The 23,971-nt window shown below is 37.7% G+C and overlaps 1 protein-coding gene across 1 annotated transcript in view; it reads left to right on the top strand.

Annotated features, from left to right (window-relative positions):
• LOC107705183 (pleckstrin homology-like domain family B member 2) overlaps positions 1-23,971 on the top strand; it is a 48,455-nt gene that overhangs the window by 17,929 nt on the left and 6,555 nt on the right. Inside the window, exons 6-19 of the mRNA XM_016508363.1 lie at positions 1,718-2,865; positions 7,908-8,249; positions 10,423-10,560; positions 11,606-11,743; positions 14,457-14,585; positions 16,565-16,720; positions 16,970-17,080; positions 17,195-17,284; positions 17,572-17,706; positions 18,260-18,433; positions 19,411-19,554; positions 20,383-20,488; positions 20,613-20,627; positions 23,559-23,753. Coding sequence (XP_016363849.1) covers positions 1,718-2,865; positions 7,908-8,249; positions 10,423-10,560; positions 11,606-11,743; positions 14,457-14,585; positions 16,565-16,720; positions 16,970-17,080; positions 17,195-17,284; positions 17,572-17,706; positions 18,260-18,433; positions 19,411-19,554; positions 20,383-20,488; positions 20,613-20,627; positions 23,559-23,753 — 3,021 coding nt within the window. The remainder of the gene's footprint in view (positions 1-1,717; positions 2,866-7,907; positions 8,250-10,422; positions 10,561-11,605; positions 11,744-14,456; positions 14,586-16,564; positions 16,721-16,969; positions 17,081-17,194; positions 17,285-17,571; positions 17,707-18,259; positions 18,434-19,410; positions 19,555-20,382; positions 20,489-20,612; positions 20,628-23,558; positions 23,754-23,971) is intronic.

Raw genomic sequence — 23,971 nt, 5'->3', positions numbered from 1 at the left:
TCTATTTATTTGGAATTAAGCAACAATTATATCTCCATATTGGAGCAATCTCTGCTTCAATTTCTGTATAAAAAATGCCACTTAAAAGCCATTGTAAAATATGGCAGCTCTGACCCATTAGCTAAAGTTAATTTTTATTCACATTTTTATGGTATGCAACTTCAGTGCCACAAATAAAGCAATATGAAGATGACATTAATGAATAACCTTTATTTGATTTTTTTAATTAAGTGAATTACAATTGCTGGACTAACTCCAACTCAAACCCTAAAAAAAAGAAGAATTTAACTGTATATATCTATATGAATGACTTTTACAGTTGAGTACATCCCCAAGGGTAGTTTTGCCAGAGTATATCTAAGCAAACCCACACACACTCAGGGAGCCAGTCTGTCTCATGGAATGTGTGATCTGTACACAGATGTGGTTTGGATTCTCCCCGTTGATTGATTGAACATTTTGAGTGAGGTGTAGAGAGTGACATAAATCATTGCCACCTCCTCTCAGTCTTTCCCTCACTCACACTGTGTTGCTAGACAGCAGGAATGAATCTTCACTTAAACAAATGTGCACCCACTCACTCAAAGTGCATTGTGCATAGCAAACCTGGGAAAAACAAACACTCTGGGCCTTACTGTGCACGGTATACTGGTATAAGTTAAACTTTAACCCTTATGTTGCTGTCTAGTTTGTTTACAGGGTATAAACTTACCAGTGTGGTATATACACCAGCATGCATTGGTTTCTTTCAGTAGCTATAAAAAGTGAAGCTTGTCACTACATGGTTAGCCAGAACCTCCCCATGTATGGTTAAAGTTTGTGTGATCTTGCATGCCTTTCATCCTACCCTGTCATCCTTGTGATATAGCTTTCAGTTTCTGCTCTATTTCCTTCGTTACCTTCACGTGAGAGATTCCTCCATGATTTAAGTTCTGCTCCAGCCTAATGTATGCACACATGCACCTTAAAGAGATAAAGGGATTTTTCTTGGCATGTGCAGGCTTATGTGTTTTATGAACATTCACGTCAGTCATCTGAAGTGGGATTTCTTTGATCTTCGCTGTCTTGGCACGTGGCGGAGTGAAGCTTACGTCTTGTCCAGAAAGCAGAAGAGAAAAGTGTGTCTGTAAAGTAGGGAGATGGAAGAGCAGACATAGAAGCCAAATTAAACATGGATGTCTTTTGTCCAAACTCTTCCTAGCCTGGATCATCTACAGTTATTTTAAAAGTTAAACAAATTAAGTTAATTAAGGAAGTTTTTGTATTCCTGGTTCACCTCATTGTGCAGTGTTTTGTGTAGAGTAGACTTTGGTCAGTTTCTGTTTCTAGAACATTCTGGACTTTGGTCAGTTTCTGTTTTTAGAAAACGTCTTAACTGACTAGGTTTGTGTTAGTTTAAGCTGTAACGCCACATTGAATTCTTGGAAAGCAAGATAGACAGGCCTAATTTATTGGCCCCTGAGAGAAAACTGATGATCTTTTGGTTCAAGGTTTTTGCAGGTCAAACGAGTCTTGGGTATAGCAGTCCGAGCTCCCCATACTCCTGCAAACAATTAAAGCAATTCCAGGAGTTTTCAAGGACCAAGCAGACAGTTATATAACTCCTCGTAACCACTTTTTCATGTTTGTAATAGTCTGACCTTTTTTCAAAAACGAAGTTGCTCGTAATAAACTCTCATTTATTCTTCTGAAGAACCTTTCTTGTGTTTATTTTTAGATTATCTGAAGTTCAGCAGCGACTTCAGTCATTGTCTAGGTGGCTCTGGCTCTAGAGGGATGCGCTCCGTCTCTGAACTGCGGGATTTGATGGACACTTTACAAAAAAAGAAGCAGGCATTGGAGAATAGTTTGCGAGCCAATGGGGACTCAAGCCCCTCCTACTTTAGCATGACGCAGTCTCCTCCCACCACACCCAATCTGCTGTCACCCATCACCACGTCCTCCCCAATATCCTATCAAGAACAAACCCACCGATTGTACAGCTCTGAAAGGCCACCACTTGCTGCCAAAGTACCAGCACATTCATCCAGCAGCATGCCTCCATCTCCTCGTCGTTCTGACCCTCGAGAGCGTGACGCATCACTTCCTTATTCTCGACCCATGACCCAGAACCAATCTCAGGATAGTCTCCTCCTCAATACACCAGACAGTCGTCGTGCTGGGACTTCAGGTTCAGCCCTCTCAATGTGGAACGGTTCATCCACCGGTGTGACCGATTCCCTCCCGCCAACGCCAGTGGGCGGTAGTGGTGCAGCCAGCATGCCTTCTAGTCCTCGTCTGTCTCGTAGATTCCACACTCCAGATGCAGGCCGCAATGGAGGACTCGAACCCACTCCACGGCAAAGAAAGTACTCCACTGGGTCACTTACAGGCATGAGCTCGCACAGTCGCTCCCTACCACGCCTCTATCGACCTACCGACACTCAACTCACCCTCCCACCAAGCTATCGGTCTCCTGATGGCCAGCTTTCTCGCCCAACTGGCTCCAACCACCAGAATGGTCATTCTGAATTAGTCTCTATCTCGCTGTCCAATAAACCTGGAACCAAACACACCGTAGCCCCACCAGATGTCACCATGACATCGGGAGAAGCCACCAGCCCCCGCCAGGCCAAGAAGGTGAGTTTGACATCCACCAGCTGCTACTCGGAAGTGGACAGGCAAGCCATGCGTGGTCCCACACCAGCTCTGGAGATTGGTCTCGGGGAGAGAAGGCAGTCGTTCGGAAAGGCAGGCCTGGGTCCGCCGAGTGGCTTCAGGGAGAGAAAGGGCAGCATCAGCTCTCTCAGTGGAAAGGAGGAGCTTCAAGACTACCATCAGAGACAGAGGGATGAAAGACTGCGGGAACAGGAAGTGGAGAGACTGGTAAGAGACTTTTATCACTTAAAGGGAAAAAATGAAAATTCTGTCATTAATTACTCACCCTCATGTCATTCCAAACCCGTAAGATCTTTGTTCATCTTCGGAATACAAATTAAGAAATTTTTGATGAAATGCAAGCGCATTCTCTCCATAGACAGCAAGAGAGCTACCATGTTCAAGGCCCAGAAAGGTATTAAGGACATAATTAAAATAGTCCATGTGACATCAGGACTAATTTTAATTTTATGAAGCTACGAGAACTAAAATAGCAACTTTATTCAACAATTTTCTTCCATTCATGGGAGTGTTCTCATCAGGGGTGTTTAGTGTTTTGGGGGCCCTCAGCTAGTGGTCCCGGAGGGGCCCCCCTCGGTGGATTTTGCGATCGATTCCGAGGTAGGGATGGGTATCATTTACATTTTATCGATACCGATAAGATACTGCTTATCGATACAGTTATCTATACTACTCTCTATAATTTGGTGCAAAAATAAATGATGTAAAAGGATGTTGAAAATTTCAAGTGATTTTATTACTGCAGTTTACAAATGCCTCCAAGCAAACAGAAAAAGGCACATAAAGCACATTTTTTAAATAAAAAGGCCCTTTAAAGAGAGGGAGAGAGAAAGAGATTTCCTCAGCATACCATAGCACAACATATTGGAACATCATGTGCATAGGAGCACAACAGAATGTAATAGAGAATTCTGGCATCTCTAGCTATTTTTATTTAAGAAAATTTATATATTGACTTTCTCAGGGAGCGGGCGTGATTTCTTCTAAAAGAGAGTGTCCCTCTCTGTTTTAGAGGGACTTTTTTATCTCCGTTTTTATCTACATGATAAAAAAAGGCTTCTTTTTAACATGTAGAATTATTTATAGTGATACTCCAGTCAGGATTTTTACAGACATTCATTCAGGGCCTGAGTTTCATTTTTGAAAATGGGGTGAGTTCCCCTCTTAGGTGACTCTTGTGGGAGGGAGGATTTTTTTTTATTTGAGTGGTGGAGAGGGGAATTTTTTGACTCTGTTTTTTCAAAAATATGTAATTAAATGTTTGATCATGCTGTGCATTTTTGTTTTTACAATGGGGCAATTGTTGAGTGTGCTCTCTCTGGAGAGCGCACGAGTGCTGAATGGTTTAAATACTGGCCAAACTTAAAAAAGAAATGCAAATTATAAACTTTAGTGACGATGCGTGTAAACTGTGACAATTCCTGTGTCAACCGTGCAGTGTGCAGCTCGCTTATAGTGCAGAGCTCGTGAAGAACTTGTGCTGTTTGTAAAATTACACCTCACAGAAAGTTTTCAAATTATTTTGTAAGTTATTTAATGAAGAAATATGAATTCTACCTTACCTTCAGAATTACAATTATTTTACCCGTGCCGGACAGAGATTGAGACAGTGCCGCTGCATTTCATGCCAAACCTCTTACAGCAGGCGCGTCATTAGCTTGAGATCGGTTTATGAGAACAGTGTCTAATTCGCCATTAACACAGAGGTACGGAGATAAAACAACACATGTATCGATAACAGTATTGTTTGTCCTGAAGCTTATCAGTAGTCCGGTATTGACCCAATTACGCACCGGTCCAAAAAAATGCTGGTTCTCGACTCCCATCGGAAGAAATCGCGTTCCGCGGGGGCCTCCCTGGACCGCGGGGCCCCACGCAATAGCGTGGTGCCTAAACATGCTACTGGTTCTCATGAATCGCGGCGGACTGACCCGGAAGAGAAGAAATCGTTGAAAAAAGTTTACTTTGCACTAAAAAATTATTCTCGTAGCTTCATAAAATTACGGTTGAACCATTGATGTCACATGGACTATTTTAACGATGTCCTTACTACGTTTCTGTGCCTTGAACGTGGTAGTTGCGTTGCTTGTCTATGCAGGGTCAGAAAGCTCTCGGATTCCATCAAAAATATCTTAATTTGTGTTCTGAAGATGAATAAAGGTCTTACGGGTTTGGAACGACATGAGGGTGAGTAATTAATAACAGAATGTTCTGTTTAATGTTGTTGATGTATTGCTTTAAAGTCAGCATGAAAATGTAATTAAGTAGTGACTAATACCTTTCATAATCTAATCAATTCCTAATGACTCCTAGTGATCCCACCCTACTTTTTTCACATCAAATCTCCTAGTTAACGCACAAATATGTCACATTTCATTTCACATTTTCAAGTAAAATGGGTTTTAAATTCTGTTTTATGTTGACTTTAACACAAAATATGCATATCATTATAGAAGTACTCAAACATCTGCATGTCCAATCATCTGTTTCATTTTTATTATAATTCTTTAGAAGCATATCATTCTTCTTAAGACTCACCTAATATAAAGAACAAATGACTTTGAAGATTGATTTCATCTAGAATATTTAACATTCCTCCTCCATGACCCTGTTTTCTTTTCTCATTGTGAAGGGGGGTATCACATTAAAAGCTTGTGATATTTCAACTCTTCTTGCAATATGGGATCTTGTGCGCTCAGATATGGGGGACCCCACCTGCAGCCTAATTAATCTTCCCGCCAAACTTGCGCTCTGGCATTCCTCTCGGTTATAACAAACACACCATGTGCAGGAAGGCCCCTGGTTCTCTGTAGTGGATGCGGTGGAAGACCCAAGCAGAGGTGTGGCTGCATAAACCTCCTATTAATAGACAGCTCGACAGCCCAGAACCACATCCACTTTCATTGAACCCGGCCTCTCGAATACACTCTCTCTGGGAGGCCACCCACAGCTGCAGATGATCCTGGAAAATTGCCCATGCTAACATGCCCCATTCTTGCTTCTCAGCTGCTCTCAATGGCGTTCAAATGAAAGGCAACAGCGTTTTTGCACGCTGTGGTTAAGGGAGGCCACCTGTGGCGCCGCCCTGCTGGGCAGAGGCCAAACCATCATCGTAGGCCGCCCACTCATTAGTTAGCACCAAAACTACAGGCTGGTGATCTTTACAAGGCCAGCACTGAGTGAAAACAAGGCCGCTACAGGTGGAGAATCGTATCCACACATAGACTTTCACTGGGTTTCTTTAAAAAAAAAAAAAACTCTCTCAGAGGAATGTAATATTACAGACTTTAGCCATGGTTGTACATGTCCAAAAAACACACACTCATTTCATGATGGCACAGTTGCGTAGCATGTGCTGTTTTGTTTTTTCTGTTTCAGAGCCCAATGAGGTCTAAAATATTGGGAGAAAACTATCCAATAGCATTTCCAAATGGCAGCAGCATTGGAAAAATCTATGTAAAAAATTAATTTCATGCATTTGAGATGTATTTACTGGTAATTTATACGTCGCTCGCAAATATATGAATTGCTTTGCCAATGACTTTGAATGGCTATCAGTGGACAGAGATGCTTTTTGTCTGCTTTTTTCCTCATGCAAGATCCTGTTCCAGTTCCCTATTAAATTTGCATTTACTTGTTCTAGCTGCAACTTTTCATTACCTGTTAGAGCTATGCTAAGCTAATAGTCTTAAGTTGCTAGCTTGCTAACCAAAGTTGACTTCTGTTCTATTAAGTGTTTTTAAAATTCAATTATGTAATAAACTTGAAGATTTTGAAAAGTTTCCTTAGCAGCTAAGTTTAAGTACTAAAATGGAACAGAAATTAAAAATAAATAAAAAAATATTCAAAGAGAAATGATAAAAATCACACGTATAAGAAAATTACTAAAATTGAAAAATGACTAAAATTAAATACAATTTAAATTTTTTTTTATAGATTTATTAATTTATTTAAATTATATAAAAAAATGAATTAATCTGAAAATAAAAGTTAGATCAAAATGTTAATAGCTATTATTTATTTATTTATTTATTTGACATGGACATCACAATAACATTGGATGAACCATATGCATTTGATATAAATAGCACTGGTTATATAATGTGAAAAGTGATTTAAATAGCATCATGTTTATTTTATTAAGAATAAATACACCGCAAAGCAATATCCTATCATTTGACAGAACAGTCCTTCACTGATACAGAGTTTATGTAAACTGATTAGGATTATAGGAGAAGATCTCGTGAAGTTTTACCCTTCGCTCTTGCATTGGGGCTGTTAGCGTGTCATGAATAAAAGCGGAAGGATTGAATCACGCTGCTCCTATTTGTATATCCTTTCCCATCCAGTGCCAGCAGTGTTTTTATTGGGTCTAATTTCACTCTCAGCCCAGTTTCTGAGAGCTCCCCCTCTCTCTCTCCTATTTGCAATCTCCCTTCCCACTGACAACCTTCCATCAGAGGGTTTGTGTTTCTGACACCGGCTTGGTTCGTTCATGTCTCTCTGTAATTTGTACTTGCTGTGCTAAGGAACATAACTAAACCTGTCATCTTTTTGATGAGGGCATGATCTTCTCCTGTGAGGTCACCATGTGTCCTCTGACCTCTGGATCCGTTGATATGGTGAGTAGAGCACTCTGAAGAATAGGGCCATGCGAATGCATAAAAATGCTGGGCTTGTTTTGCGGACCAGGTTTCGATTTACAAGGAAATATCTTCTTTATGGATTTAATAACTGTTAACATGCCGGTTTGTTCATTCGCAGCTATATGAACCAGTGAGATCATTTTTCTTGGCTCTGGAAATGCTCGCCTGAACTTGCTGTTTGCATTTCCATATCAGTCGATAAATACAGGGATTTTTTTCAGGCCAAGTGCACTCCTTCATGGCCCGGGTTGTTTTTAGATGTATATGCCTGGTTGTCTTCGTCTGGTCTTTCTCTGATCGCAGTTTGGAGCTGTCAAGGGTGCTTTTGGAATCAAAGATGTTTGTATATTGGACCTTTTTGGAGAAATAGCAGTAATGTTCTTCTTTAGGTTACCTATGGGCTATTAGTGTGAAATATCTGCAGTGGGTTTTCTCCAAATAACAAACATGTTCAGAACTGCTGCAGGTAAATCTGTTTGCATTTCAAAGGTGAGACAGGTTTCCAAATTTATCATTTCCTCCAGCTGTCTGATTGTGAGTTTTGATGCTGCAAGTGTCTGAATATGCATTTTTTTTTTCATACTGTCTCTGTCTGATCCATAGGAACGTCAGCGTCTGGAGACTATCCTTAATCTGTGTTCCGGGCTTGGCCGTGCAGAGCAGGACAAAACTGGCTTGGCCGTCGCAGACTTGCAGAAGATCAACAAGGAGCTGGAGAAATTACAGGTGTCAGATGATGAGTCCACGTTCTCAGACTCTGCAAGTCTGTCAGCCAGCATTTCTGCTGAAAACGACTATGGGCTTAAAGCCCAGGAGACCCAGGCCAGCGAGGAGAGACAGGTACGGCAGCGCAAGAATAGTGGACACAGAGAAGCCAAGGCGGAGAAAACAGCTGTCCTTGGCTCTGCTCCCACCCCTTCTCCTCGGCTGACACGGATAATAAAGGTAATTGGTAAAGCTTGTCTTAAGCCACTTAAGCTACTCTTAGAAGTGTATGAATGAGAGGAACTGACTTCATGCATCTACTAAAAATCACCATGGGACCATTTGGTTAACAATCATTGCATTTGCATTGCATCAAAACTTTTAAATTTTTTGGGCCACTGATTATATTTAAGATACTGTAATATTAAATAAAAATTGCTGAAATTGAAATGTACTCTAATTAAACTGTTTGATTAAAAATGTATATTATATTATATTATATTATGCTGGAATGGTAATACTCTTTTAAACTATTCATTTAATTAAAATGTACTTGTATATTATTATATTATGATTTTAATAAGTTTAATTTAATAAATAGTTTTAAAATAAATAAGTGTATTATAATTTCAGGAATTTATAATAATTGTAATTTTTTTTATTTAATATTTAAAAAAATAGTATATTTTGTTTCTTCCATGTTTTCATTATTATATTATACATTTCTGTAATTGTAATTTCTCCTTTTAAACTATTTATTTAATTTACAAATAAGTGATATATTATAATAATCTTCATTTTTAAATTGAAAAAATATTTTAAAGAGTATATTTCTTTGTCAGCATTTTTTATATTATAAGTATGTGCAATGGTAGTAATATACTTCTTTTCAACTGTTAAATTACAATTTAATTAGTCTAATATATATTAATATTTTCATTTGTAAAATTCAATAAATTGTTTAAAGTATACTTCCATGTCAGCATTTCCTTATATTATATTATAGTATAGTATAGTTGATTGTCTGCGCTTGTCAGATGACTTTCAGCTATACTTTGATTGCTTTCCATTATGGCTTCATGCATGAAGTGTTTTCTGCGTGCAGTGTGTGTTTTAATCTTGTTAGGTAACTGAATCATATGTAAAGCTAGTCCTTTTCCATACTGCTAATTCCTGTGACCTTTTGGAGAGGTTATAAGAGTTTCCCACCCTTCCTTGGAATGCACACAACCTCACGCACACTTTAATCCAAGAAGGAATTCAAGGAGTCTTCCCTTCAACTCCTGTATGGGCTAATCTAATTAGTCTACTGCGCAGAAGTAGCAGTCATGCTTTGGTTCTGTTATTTATCCATCTAAAGGTATACGCAATAGAACACAAAATGGCCTTGGAAACCAGTTTATAGAAACTATAAATCTGTATTGGCCCTCTTTCTCTCTTGTAGTCCACACAGAAACAGCTGAAGCAGCTCAGAGTTGTGCCCTCCATAGTATAGACTGTGATGAGCAGATATAAACATCACTGTCCAAATATAGCAGGGTTATGCGCATTGTGTTTGGTCAATCTTTGCCTCACACAGTGGAAGAATGGCAGTCTTCTCACCCATATGTGCTGTCCTAATCATACATGCACGAACATGTGGAATCTTCCAGGTCAAAGGTCAACTTTTTGCTTATAAAACTCAAAATAAGCAGATCACCTTCCACGGATATTGAAAACCTAGAAAAATAATTGGTTTAGGAAATGGAGCCGCCCCTCTGTTCCTCGAAGTTTCCGTTGAACCCATTCATCATTGTTGGTGTTCATTCAGTGAATCCTGTTTCTCAGAGCTAAAAATCTGAGCAGCTGCCAGAAGGGGGCATGTCCATGCTCTAGATGGCTTGCATTAAAGGGCTTTACACTACTAGCATTGCCATCTAGGCCAGTTCTAAATGTAGCATTAGGAATCAATTCAAAACCCAGCATTACTAATAAGTTAAGCTTGGAAGGTTAAACATTCACTAATAGCAGCTGAAATAAATGGGGACAAAATGCACATGATAGCTCTGTTTCAAAGCCTAGTGAGCTGCCCTGCTTTTTGCTGTCTACATAGGCAGCTAACTTCTAAGTAAGCATCCTAACCAATACAAAACCTAATAAGAGACCGTTTTTTATTAGGATAGGACAGTATTTAGGTAGGAAGCAAAGTGGGAGAGAGAGGGGGGCAGGGTCGTGAAAGGTCCACGAACCGGGACTCAAACTTGGGACGCCCAAAGCGCAATGGCGCTATATGTCGGCGCACTGCCCACGAGGCTATTGGCGCTGACTCAATCATTTTGATTTTAAACTGACCTAATGTCTTTTATGTATTTTACTTTTTATTGCATTGTTCAGTATAGTTGTGTGGTTGCTTACATTATCGTGTCTTCAGCAGACTGCTGAGGATGACACACAGCTGAAGCTGGACGTGAGATGTATAGAGGAGGAGAGGATCCAGGTCCTGAACAATATGGAAGAGTTAGAGCTGAAGATCAAAGACCTGGACAACCAGATGGAGGAGTCCATCAGAGAGGTACAGTAGACACATCAGGTCATGGAGGAAGTGGGAGAGATCGGGGATGGTGGGAGTAGTGAAGGGAGAGTGTTTGTGTGGGACAGTTGTGCATGTGGCAAAGTAATCAGGAGCTGTGATGAGGACCACGGCTAGACATGGAGGTCTGAACTGCCAAGAATATATCTGTTTTACTTTCTCTCACTTAAAGCCTCATATTCTCTGTTTTTCCCTTTAAACGATGCACTTCATTCCTGATTCGATTTCAATATTTTAATGCTCCTCCACTGTAATACATTTTCCCTTCCTGTCATCCTCATTTCTCCTTTTTGTTATTTTCTCTCCATAACAATCTACTGAGGTTAGGAGGCCTAGGTAAATTTAGCACATAAATAAAGAACATTTTAAAAATCTAAAGAACCATTTTTCATTATAAAGAACCTTTTGTGCAATGGAAAGGTTGCATGGAATTTAAAGGTTCTTCATGGAACCATAGATGGCTGTAAAGAATATTTTTAAGAGCTTAGCTGACATTTTTTTTTCTATCTGGACTACTTGATGATGGTGTCTTGATTCTTGCTAATTGCGTCTGTTCCATTGTTTTTCACCCTGTCAAGTTGGTTTTGAACATAAGAATGTATCCTATTTCTATGCCCTCTTACAGTAGACACTGCAAAGTTGTTCATGAAGTCCAAAGCACAAGAGAAAGCTATTGCTTAGTTGGCCTTAAAGCAGAAATTCCCATCTCTTGATTAATGTTACATAGGTTGGTTAGTCTTGAGCCAGCAGTTCCTGCTAAGTCAGCTATTCCATTAGAGCCCCATTCAGTAAACCCAGAATGTCAGTGTTGTGCTCTAGTTTTATGAGGTTGGGCTTTTATGGGTTTAGAACGTGGGCCTCTTTTTATTTGTGTGAAATGAGGCACCTTCTAGGTGGTCCATATCGTAGTGACATGACACCACTGTTTGCCACGAAATCATTGAAATTGTTGCAGTAGTTACTGTAAGTGACAGTGAACTTTAGATTGAGTCAAAAATGAAGTACACGTTTGTGTGTGTGTGTTTAGTTGGAAGTGGAGCGCGCTCTGTTGGAAGGCGAGCAGGATTCGGAGATGGCTCAGCTACAGCAGGAGAAAGACGCTCTGGAGCAACTGAAAGAGAAGATGGCTGACATTGAGAACAAAGCCCAGATGGAAAAATCTCAGGTATGTGCCATGATAAAGTCTGTATATCAGTGGGAGTACTTAACTATACCTGGTGACGCTATTAACTTAACTCAAATGCGCTCTCCTAAACTGTCCGTTCTTTTGGTGTGTACAGTAGTCATTCATTTTTAAGGATTTAGTTCATTCAGACAGTTCATATAATTATCAAAAGTGTACTATTTTATTTATACTACTGTTCAAAAGTTGGGGGCAGTAAGGTTTTTTTGTTTTCTTTTTAAAAAGATGAATACTTTTATTCAGCAAGGATGCATTTAATTGATCAAAAGTGAAATCTTTTGTAACATTATAAATGTCTTTACTATTTCAAATAAATTCTTTTGACCTTTCTTAATCAAAGAATCCTGAATAAAAGGTATTACCCTTTGCAGAAAAAAGAAGCACAACTGTTTTCAACACTGGTAATAATAAGAAATGTTTCTTGAGCAGCAAATCAGCATATTAGAATGATTTCTAAAGGATCATGTGACACTGAAGACTGGAGTGATGATGCTGAAATTGCCATCACAGGAATAAATCAATTAAAAATGTTAAAATAGAAAACTGTTTAAATGGTAATAATATTTTACAATATTACTGTTTTACCAAATAAATGCAGCCATTGTATGCATAAGTAACTTCTTTTAAAGAAAATTGTGAACAAAATGCAACCACAAACTTCAATATACCAAAATGAATTACTTATTTAAGGTCCAATGTGTAGTCCTTGTGTGGTATTTTGTAGCCAATTGCTGTTGTGCATCATTGGTTTTGAGTCTGTTAAAGAATTTAGCATGTTTCATTATAAATTTTTATTGTAGATTTATGTTACCCTAATTGAGATTATTGTTGGGTTTTGTGCCTGATAAATGTAGTTAACTTGTATTATCAGATGGAAATGTATTTAAAGGGGTCATATGATGTTGCTAAAAAGAACATTATTTTGTGTATTTGGTGTAATGAAATGTGTTTATGCGGTTTAAGGTTCAAAAAACACATTATTTTCCACATACTTTACATTATTGTTTCTCCTCTATGCCCCGCCTTTCTGAAACGCGTAGATTTTTACAAAGCTCATCGGTCTGAAAAGCGAGGGGTGCTCTGATTGGCCAGCTATCCAGTGCGTTGTGATTGGCCGAATTCCTCAAGCGTGTGACGGAAATGTTACGCCCCTTACCAGATTGTGATGCTTTATGCACCAAGAGCTTGTAACACTCCAAAGAGAAAGGAAAAATTGAAATCGCATCATATGACCCTTTTAAAGGGATAGTTCACCCAAAAATGAAAAATTGTCATTAATTACTTGCCCGGTTGTTCCAAAACCATAAGACCTTCGTTCATCTTCAGAACACAAATGAAGATATTTTTGATGAAATCTGAGAGCTCTCTGACCCTCCATAGACAACAACGCAACTGACACCTTCAAGCCCAGAAACATAGTAAGGAAATTATTAAAATAGTCCATGTGACATCAACCATAATTTTACACGAAAGAGAATAAATTGATGCATAAAGTCATTATTTGTGTTTTCTTTGCGCACATAGCTTCATAAAATTAATGTTGAACCACTGATGTTCCAAAGAACACAATTGGGTTTGGGTTTTTACAGGTTTGGAACGACATGAGGGTGAGTAATTAATGGCAGAATTTTCATTTTTGGGTGAACTATCCCTTTAAAGGACATTGCCCCCATAAATAGCTTTTAGTGCAGTTGGCTACTTTTGCTTCTAGTGTTGCTAATGACTTTTTAAAAAGCTAGCTTTATTTAGTTATGCTAAGCTATAATTTCAAAGTATCTCTACCAGCACCTTTGTATACAGAATGTTAAGTTTACAATACATATTATTACTTTTGAAATATGAATTATAGAGCCTTAGATTAATTTGCATTTCTCATACATACACACACACACACACACTTCCTGGCAGCCTCTCAGTCCATGTCACAGTTGGTAATCCCGGCTCTGCTCTAAATACACCTCTGCTAAACCTAGTGACACCACACACTGTGTTGATGCAGGGGGTTTCTAACCCAAGAGCTGGTGGAAATCCTGGCACCTGCGTCTCAAGTTCAGCCTGACTTCCGGCTCATTCATTCATTTAGCCTGGCAGCTGCGGAGACACTTGAGATACAAACCCTTTAGCTGACGGTCCATTTCTGACGCACTAACTCTTAAAGTGGACGGTTGATTTGTTCACTTATTAAATTTCATTGCAATTAGGATGCTGCCTATGTAGGCAGTAGAACAAGAAAGCTTGCTAGGTTTTGGAACCGATCAAGTGAATGCGATATTAATGCGTTTTGTTTCTTGACAACCATAATCCACCTACAGTTGCATAATATTACTTGATGCAAGAATTGCTTTTATGATTATTAGTCGGATTTTAGTTATTGAACATTGGTGTCTGTTGTCAAATTGCTGTTGCCGCCACTTGAGGCCATTCTTTGCAGTGTTGTTAACATGCAAAGTGGCCACTTGTTAATTTCAGTTCAGTTCGAACCGATTGCTGAGGTATTTTTTTCAGTTTCTTGAGTGTTGATAACGTCCGCTATCATTTTCCTGCATTTTCATGTTCATTTAATTCAACACCTCCACATCCATCATGCCTCACTTGTGCTGTTACTGACTGTGTAGTAACTAACCCTGCCCACCCCACCTGCCCCGGCACTAACCCTTCTCTCCTCTCTCCCTGCATCCTATACACGTACGTGCAGGACAAAGCCAAGCTAGATGCGGAGCGTGTAAAGTTAGAGCGACTGGCGCATCTGCTTGCAGAGCAGAAGACTCAGTTGGACACCTGCCCCGAAGCCTTGAAAGAGCAACTTCAGCTGCAGCTCTGCAGGGTCAGTACTCACACACAGCCTTCATCCGCCTCTTCCTCATAACCGGGTCCTTGTCCTCTTCATCCCTAGTGCTTGCAACTGTCTCACCTCCATGAAAGACATTTCGGCTGGCTTTCTTCTCTTATATCGCATGCGCTTCCTGTATGTCTGTAATGTACTGCATAATGTTTTTGAATAATTAAAAAAAATTATATAATCAAAATATTGCTCCTGGCACTGATGGGTCATATTTGATTCTCCAAAATCAAAAGTCTATATTAGTATATATTAATGATCATGATTTTTTTTTTTTTTTCTTTTTTTTTAAATTTTTCTTTCTTTTTTTTTTGCATTACAATATTGACAAATTTTAGTGGGGAGGGGTGCTTAAGTGTCATAAAAATAATGTTATAATAAGATCAATTTGATTTTACATTTTTAATAAAATTTTAATTAAAATTAATTAATAGTAATTTTAAAGGGGTCCTATTATGCTTTTTCACTTTTTTAATTTTAGTCAGTGTATATGTTTGGGCATAAAAAAGATCTAGAAAGTTACAAATCTAACCACCAAGCATGAGAGCATGTTCTTGTACACCCCCAAAACAAAATCAAGACTTTGTAAAAGAGCATAATAGGACCCCTTTAAGTTTTTGTGCATTTGCAAATATTAAGAACATCCCCCCCACCAAATTTACATTACTATAATCCGAAAAAATCTCATCCTCATTATTGTAACGCATTGTAATTATTATTTATGTTATTATTGTTATTTTAGCATCATTGAGATTTATAGTTTAATATTTGGAATTAGTATTTTCCATTTTCATTTTATCTTTATCATTTTATTAGTTTAGTATGTTGATATAGTTTGTGTAAAATTTAGTGCTGTCAAACGATTAATCGCATCCAAAATAAGTTTTTGCTTACATGATATATATATATATTTACATTCATATAACTTCTATTATATATGCATATATTTAATATATAAACATAACATATTTTTCTTAAATGTATATATGCAAGCGTGTATATTTATATATACATAAGTATACACAGTACACACGCATATTATGTGAACAAAAACTTATTTTGGATGCGATTAATCGTTTGACAGCACTAGTAAAATTGTATTTTAGTTTTAGTAAATCAAGTTAACTACAACCAGCTGTAATATGTTTTTTATATTTTATTTAGATATAAATGTGATATTGACAAAAAAATATTTTTATTAAATTATTCTAAATATTTTACAATACAATTTTTCTTCAGATTCATCTAAATTCTCAGAATTTAATTCTTTAATAAAATGTAGTGTTTTCTGAATTTCTATATTTATTTTAATATATATTAGTGATCATGATTATTATTTTTTTCTTAATTTTTTTTTCTTTCTTTTTTTTCGTGGGGGGAGGGGTGCTTAATTGTCATGAAAATAATGTCACAATGTTAAAAATCTACAAATATAATTTCTTATTTCTTTGTCCCATGTCTCATTCATACGTTTCATGGGATTCACCCTGATAGGCTGGTTGGTACACAATCCCTGATAGTGACCACATGAGATGTTAATTAAGTTATTGGAAAGAACTAGGTTATTTAAAGCTGGCAGGCCTTGAATGAAAGTGTGGCATACAGTAGCTGTTTCAGTGATGACGTGGAATGGCTGCAAAGTTTCTTTATGTCGCAGAAGGTCATGTTATGTGAGTGTTGACGTGATTGATCTCTAAAGGTCAGTGGTGATGGGTGAAAGTTGTGGCTGGTCCTCTGTTCACTGGCATGTCGCGGCGCATGTTTATAGCGGTTATTGGCCTGCTTCCAGCAGAGTGAAACCTTAACCCCTGTCTCCGTCCCTGGGGAGGCTGCTGGAGCAGAGGGGATTTGGTGTGAACTGTTGTTGGTTTCTTTGAGGCTTGTTGAACTGTGGGAGTATTACGACTTCATTTCCTTTACACTTTGAAGATATAGATCTAGACCATCATGTTTTTGTGTATCAGGATGCAGAGACGCTTGAGGTGGAGACCAAGCGGTTTGAAGACCTAGAGTTTCAACAGCTGGAACGAGAGAGTCGTCAGGATGAGGAGAAAGAGACTCAGACCCAACATATTCTCAGGGAGATCGCAGAACACCAGAGGAGCACCGTCACACGGAAGGTGAGTTTCCTGTTGGTGCCTTCAAGTCATCCTGGCAAGTTCTTATGAGTAAGAACTTTATGTGCATTTAAATGATTTGATGGACGGAAAGAGAAAAGGCTTTTATATAAGGCTTATATAAAGACCAAATTAACCAATACTAGTTAGCTTCTACAGTGTTTTTCTATTTGGCTCGTCTCCAAAGTTGAGGCTCAAAGAAAATCTGTAAATATGATCATTCCAACACATTGATATGTGTGACACCTTTAGGAGAGGCTGCTGGCCCTGAAGAAACAGTACACCCAGATTTCCCAGCAGGCTCAGAGGGACAAAGACAACTTTGTGAAGGAAAAGAACAATCTTCAGATGATGCTGCAGCGGGTATGTCTGTGTAATATTACTAGAAATCCATGCTACACTGCCTTTTTTGCACCCTTCATTGAAAGTCGTTATTAGTGCTTCTGAATCATGACAGACTTTTTCCGTTTTTTCCAGGAAAAGGAGAATCTTGTCAACTTGGAGAAGAAATATTCTGAGCTCACTGGGGCATTGGGTTTCCCTGTCAGTCCCATCAGTATGAAGGAGGTACGTCTGACAGGATGTGCGTTCTATGTGAATAGAGCAAACCTTCTCTTGACATCCTCTCTTGGACTGCACATGTGTTTTGGGCCTGAGTACTTCAACCATGTGTGGCTGCCCCAAAAGGTTACTATAACACCATGAATGGATCTACAGTAAATAAGGAAGTATTCACTATGATCGCTTTTCGCCCATGCCCTCATCACGACTCTTGCAACCTGGAAATCTTTAGTTGCAGAGGGTTGTTTGTGTTTCCTCACCGTGGAAACAGGGTCTTTTCCCCTGTATTCCAGGATTGCTTCCAGTTGGCCGACGTGTGTCCACCTCATAGTGAATTTTGCCATGCCCATAAAACCCTGTCTCCACTTCCTGCTGACCTGCTGATGTTTTCTTCTCTTCTTTCCTCTCTGACTATCAAAAATGCTGAGGTAACGCACTAGCAGTGTGCGTGCAAGATAATGTTTGTTGCTTGTTTGCTGCTTTCCGAAATACCTCCTAACATGCCGCTTCTCTGGGTAATTAAATTTATAATGCTCTTAAAATAACCTCTAATTATTTACTCTTTTACTGGTTTATCAGTGCTTCAAATTCCTTGGAGGTTTTTGTTTAGATCCCTTAAACATTAACTGAATTGTTTATTTATTTCATAAAAAAAATTAACTTTTATTTTTATTTGACTAATTCATCTGTTATTTATTTTTTAATGTCATTTTTTATTTCATTACATTTTAATATTTTTTTAGTATTTAATGATTATTTAATCATATTTTTTATTTTAATGATTCACGTTTTTTTATTTCATTTTTTAAAATCTTTTTTTTTATTTCATTTTATTTTAAAATGTATTCATTTATTTATCTTTCCCAAATTTGTGATTCATCTGTTATTAATATGCTTGTCATTAATCATTTTAACCTACTTGAATGTATGTTTTTTCCTATTCGCCCCTCTTCCCCACATTTTCCGAATGGTTTGTTCCAGGGCTATGTTACAGTCAATGAGATCAATGAACTGTACTCTCAGCTGGGGGTAGATCCCACCCCAGCCCCCCTCCCCACCCAAGCCCAGTCCTCTCCTGACGGCCCTGCCACAGGGACTGACCCCAGCCCTGAACCCAGTCCTGCGGAGAGCACTGCCCCGCCAGGAGAGGGTGAGGTGTGTGATCAGGATGGTTTATGTGTGTTAGGAATTAAGCGTGTCCAGGATTTAGTTTGGATTTAGTGTGCACACGCCAAGTATTGGAAAGTGAGTAAAGGCCATGTTACATGTTCACTGTGGGATTTTAAGGTATTTGTATTGTGTGAATTATTTATTTGATTCCCTTTCTCGGTTTCTTTTTAAATTAAAGAGGTCATATCAAATATAATAATGTTAATAATAATAATAATAATTATTTATTTTAATTATATTTAATTTATTTGATTTCCCTTTCTCTTAGATTTGTTTTCAATTAGATGTCATATTATTCTACTATATAATAATAATAATACTATATATAATAATTATTATTATTATTATATAATTAAATATATTACTAATAATATAATCATTTATAAAAATGTACATTTTATAACTTTTTATAAATTAATATTGATTATATTATAATTTTATTCAGTTTCTCTTAGATTGTTTTATTTAAGAGGTCATATCATACTGCTATATTATAATAATAATAATAATGTTGTTGTTGTTAGTTATCATTATTATTATTCGTCCAGATTTCTGGACAAAATATTTTTGCAACTTTTAATTCATAATTCATTTTGCCCTTTTAGCGTAAAACATCAAAGCAAATTTAAAAAAAAATGTATGATGTGTCCTCTTTAAGCAAACTATAGCCCACCTTCTTCTCGCATCCTTATTTTCTGATTTTCTCTTTTCCAAAGCACTCTTCCTGTCCACTGTTCGTCCTCCATCCCTTCTTCCTCTTTCACTGCATGTTCTCGTCCCAATTCTAAACCTCCCTCTGTGCACTGGCCTGAAGACGTGGTCACCTTCCTCAACCCTTCTCCTCCTCCTCCTCCTCTACCTGCCAAAAAACAGCGCTGTCACAGACAGGTAAACCTTGCGAGTATGTATATATGAGTGCAATTATTAGAGACATTTCTTACCTTTAACCTTCTGTTCCTCAGCATTTCCGCACCCTAGAAGAAAGGAAGCGGTACGGTAAGGGAGGCGGAGCTCATTTGAGTGACACTCTTCCTCGGAAGAAGACCCAGCCCACCATAACCCCACAGTTCACCTGTGCCACACTTGGTCGTAACATACCCTCTAAAGTAAGAATACATTATACGTTTACATATTTAGAAGTCACTAATTTGCATTATTATTTATTGCATTTATATAGAGTTTGTTATAGTCTTAAATGTACAGTTGCCAAAAACATCCTGTTCAATGCCAAGGACCAAATAAATAAAATATGGTCATGATAATCTAGATATGCACTGGATGATTTTTTTACTATGTATTCACTATTTTGTTTGCATTTATTAAATTTAACCAAAATCTGTGATTGTCACAATGATATTACTCATAATAAAAATATATTAATTTTTTTTTTTATAATTAAAAAAATATTAAATATTATTTGGCCCTTATGTTTCCCAAAGACTATCCGGTTTTGTAATAGCTTATGTAGTAACTTAAGTTCCTGGCATACTTTACAATGTTTTATTAAATGTATATCTGTAAATGTTGCTGTTTATTATTATTTTGAATTGTTTTGGTGAATTTAAGTAAAATTAATTATAAATAATTATTCCTTGTTCATTTAGTTGAAGTTAAAATCTAAAAATATTTTACTCATTTGCGCAAATATTTTACGCAAATATTATCTTCTTGGTTAATACAATATAATATAATATAACTAAAAAATGGAAAACATCCAGATATTTGTAACTATACACTACTGTAGATTTTTTTTATTTAAATTAATACATTTAATTAGCAAGGATGCCTTAAATTATTCAAGTGACAAAAACATTTATAATTTTACAAAATGTTACATTTATAATTTTCAAAAAACATCCTCCTGAACTCAAATTTTTGAATGATACTGTATGTATGAAATAAAAACTCACTCTCACATCACCCCCTGTGTTTAGTCCCATCCCCCTTTAGCTCAAAGCTCCAGCTGTGGGAGTGTGTTGAACCGAGCCCTTGCCATCTCCCCTAAAGAGACACACATGGATACACACCGCCTGCACAAGGGTAGGGCTCTCCACCTCAAACACACTGTTTAAAATATACAGTGTTATTATGTTGCATTACATCATACATCACACATCAAAAGTGAAACGTTACCTAATCTTGAATTACTTTCTCTATCCTGCAGGCAAATCTAAGAAAGGTACAGTAGTCTGCCTACAGTAGTCTCGATTGCCTGTTATATAATTTCTATTCAAATAATGTCAAAGTCTCTTAGCCTGTCCTCTCTGGCGAAGAATGTCCTCCTTTGGGAGACATTCATTGCCTTGGTCATTGGCTGATATCAACCCAACTCATTGCTTTTAATGTGTCTGGTCTCACTGAAATGGAGAAACCTGTAGCGTTTCTTCAATTTCATGCACTGTTTGACTCACCAGGGCCTTTTATGGGTCTTATTGGACAAGGTTGAATCTTGTATGAAATAAAGCTGCTATTTTATACACATTACAAAGGCATGAGATTCTAGTAATTCAGTCCTGCATGATGAGGTCTGTCTGTAGTCATTTGTTTTTGTTTTATTTCTATTCATAGACTTTAAGGTGCCCCTATTATGCCATTTCCAATATTGCCTTTCATGCAGAGTGTAATGTAGCTGTATGTGAATGTAAACGATCTGCAAAGTTGTAAACCTGAAAGTGCACGATAAATAAAGTTATTGTCTCCCAAAATAAAGAATCGACTCTGTACAGCTGAAACGAGTTGTTAGTAATTTGAATCCCACTTCCGTGACGGCTACATATTTGCATGATGCGCGCCTATGTTCTACGTTGGCCAGCCGTGAACAACTTGACCCCGCCCACAAACACGTCATTCTACTGACGACTGCTTCTTTAATCTCGGGGAGTTCGACGCGAGATTCACAAAACACTTGCTGTTGAAAGATGGATCAGTATCCTGTTTATTTGGACCAGCTGCTCCACTGAATCACAACCTGTAAGTATGATAATAGATGTTTATATTTTCTACAGAGCATTCAAAATACAGAACTATTGAAATAGGCGCATCGTTTCTGACACCGCTGTATGCCGTAGACCAATCACAACAGACTAGGGCATCTGACCAATCAGAGCAGAGTAGGCTCACGGAAAGGAGGGGTTTAGAGAGACTGAATCTTTGAACTGCTTCGAACGAATCATTTGAGAATCGCTGGAAAATGAGGTGATATTAAATGCATATTTTGAGACAACGAAAGCGTTTTTTGACCTTGCATGCATGTAATCCTATTGTAGGAGACTCCCAAAACAATATTAGGAACCGTAAAAATGGCATAATAGGGGCACTTTAATTATTATGTCACACTGCTGTTTATGGTCTAGAGCAGTGTTTCTCAACCAGGGGTCCGTGGACCCCTAGAGGTCCTTGACATAAGGCCAGGGGGTCCGTATAAAGTATGAATTTTTGTATAAATTTTGTATATTTTGGCATGACATGTTCCCATGAAAGAAAAATCCAATATAGCTGATAATATGGCCAAATACTGGACAAGTCAGCTAACTTGAATTATACTTGACTGCATTTGGTCCTCACAAAGACACAAATGATATGAGTCAATTTTGTTCTGGGGGTCCTTGAGGATGGTTCTGAATTGGACTGGGGTCCGATACGCCAAACGGTTGAGATTCACTGGTCTAGAGAGCTGATGGTGGGTGTTTATGGGTATTCTGACAGGAATGAGGCATGGCTTCTATAAAATTCCTCTGCAGAATATACAAAGTTTAGGTGCAGTCAGGTGCAAAATCTTTCACCCTTAAGTGAATTTCCCTATCGCATAGATTTCTATTCAAACACCTGCAAAAATTTTCAGAACAGCGGCAACTGTGACCTCACCTTTCTTGAAATGAAAAAATTTCATTACCCAGCATGCAACAACACCATGGTCACTCATGGTCTTAGCAGTTATTTGTGTAGTAACTCTGTAACCATTGCCACATTAAGGCTCTGGGACGTCAAAACAAGCCAATCAAGACCAATTAAAGTGAGTCTCCTTACAAGGACTTGATGTCCTCCAATAGGAAGCGTTTGTTCCATCTGGGTGGAAACTTTCTGCGTTTATTTATTTGTTTTGTGAAGATAGTGGAAGAATGTTGGGATGATGAAGGACAGGAAATGCTTCCGTTCTATTTTTCAAACAAATATCTGACCTGATGGGTTTATTTGTGAACTTTTTCTTTTTAATTCCCCAGCCTTGATTGTTAAATCACTAAAGCTTTTTTGAATATGTGCGCATTATGAGTTTACTGTTGTAGATGAAAAGCTTGACTGTATTGTCGGATGGTTTATCTGAAGGTCCCTTGGGTCGGATCATCAGAGAGGCGGGTCTCTGCTTTTTCTCGATGTGGTTGATGTTATCAAGGTTGTAGTGGAGTCAAGTCTCATATCCTCTGAACTAATTCTAGCAGTACTAGTTGTTCTAGCTACAAGTTAAACAGTGTATCTTCGGGAGACAGCATCTTTATCGATATTAAGCTCAAATATATGAATCCATCTTTTTGTTCTGGACTTGTAGCTGAAGAGGGCATCATTAGGGGCTTGGGATCCAATCTATGAATCAGAGTAAGGTATTTTCTTACATACACTGCCATTCAAAAGTTTGGGGTCAGTAAGATTTTGTGTTTTTGAAAGTTTCTTATGCTCACCTAAGCTACATTTATTTGATCAAAAACACAGGAAAATAGTGAAATTATTAAAATTGTAAATGTTAAAATGTTTAAACTGTTTTTATTTTAATAGATTTTAAAATGTAATTTATTCCTGTGATGGCGAAGCTGAATTTTCTGCATCATTATTCCAGTCTTCAGTGTCAGAATGATGGAAATCATTCTAATAGGCTAATTTGGTGCTCATGAAACATTTCTTATTATCATTATTGATAGCATTTTTGTGGAAACTGTGATACGACTGACAAATATAAAATTCAAAAGAACAGCATTTATTTGAAATATAAACTTTTTTAATATTATAAATGTCCTTACTGTCACTTTCAAACAATTTAATGTATCCTTGTTGAATAAAAGTATTCATTTCTTTTTTTAAATCTTACCCCAAACTTTTGAACAGCAGTGCGTGTTGTCAGGACATTATTGCACAGTGGCTGGTCTTTGTGAGCACAGTAAAGGGCCCCAGGGTGCCCCGGGCAGTGCCTGGCCAGAGGAAACTGAGCTGGGCAGCAGGAATGGAGAATCTGCTCCTGGGAGTGATGCTGCACTCTCAGGTAAAGCTGAGATAGCCCTGAAAACAGGAAGGATAAGTCATGTGGTGTTATTTCATAGTGTTCATTATTGCTAAATTCATGTTTTCTTTGATTGGTTGGCATGTTTCTCAGGGCACAGTCAGCAGCACATTTTTTTTGTCTTCTGTCTTGTGTCTGTGTCTGACAAACCTTTGTTTGGCCTCTGGGGATTTTTGGAAAAGCTATTTATATAGTGTGTATATATATAAACTTCCTTTTAGAAGTTTCAGTATGCTTTTTTTTTTTTATGAATTTTG

Source organism: Sinocyclocheilus rhinocerous, unplaced genomic scaffold (assembly GCF_001515625.1).
Source record: "Sinocyclocheilus rhinocerous isolate Xijiao unplaced genomic scaffold, SAMN03320098_v1.1 scaffold594, whole genome shotgun sequence".
In the NCBI taxonomy this organism is placed as follows: Eukaryota; Metazoa; Chordata; class Actinopteri; order Cypriniformes; family Cyprinidae; genus Sinocyclocheilus; species Sinocyclocheilus rhinocerous.
The sequence above is the reverse complement of the archived record's forward strand: the minus strand, read 5'-3'. Positions and strand labels throughout refer to the sequence as shown.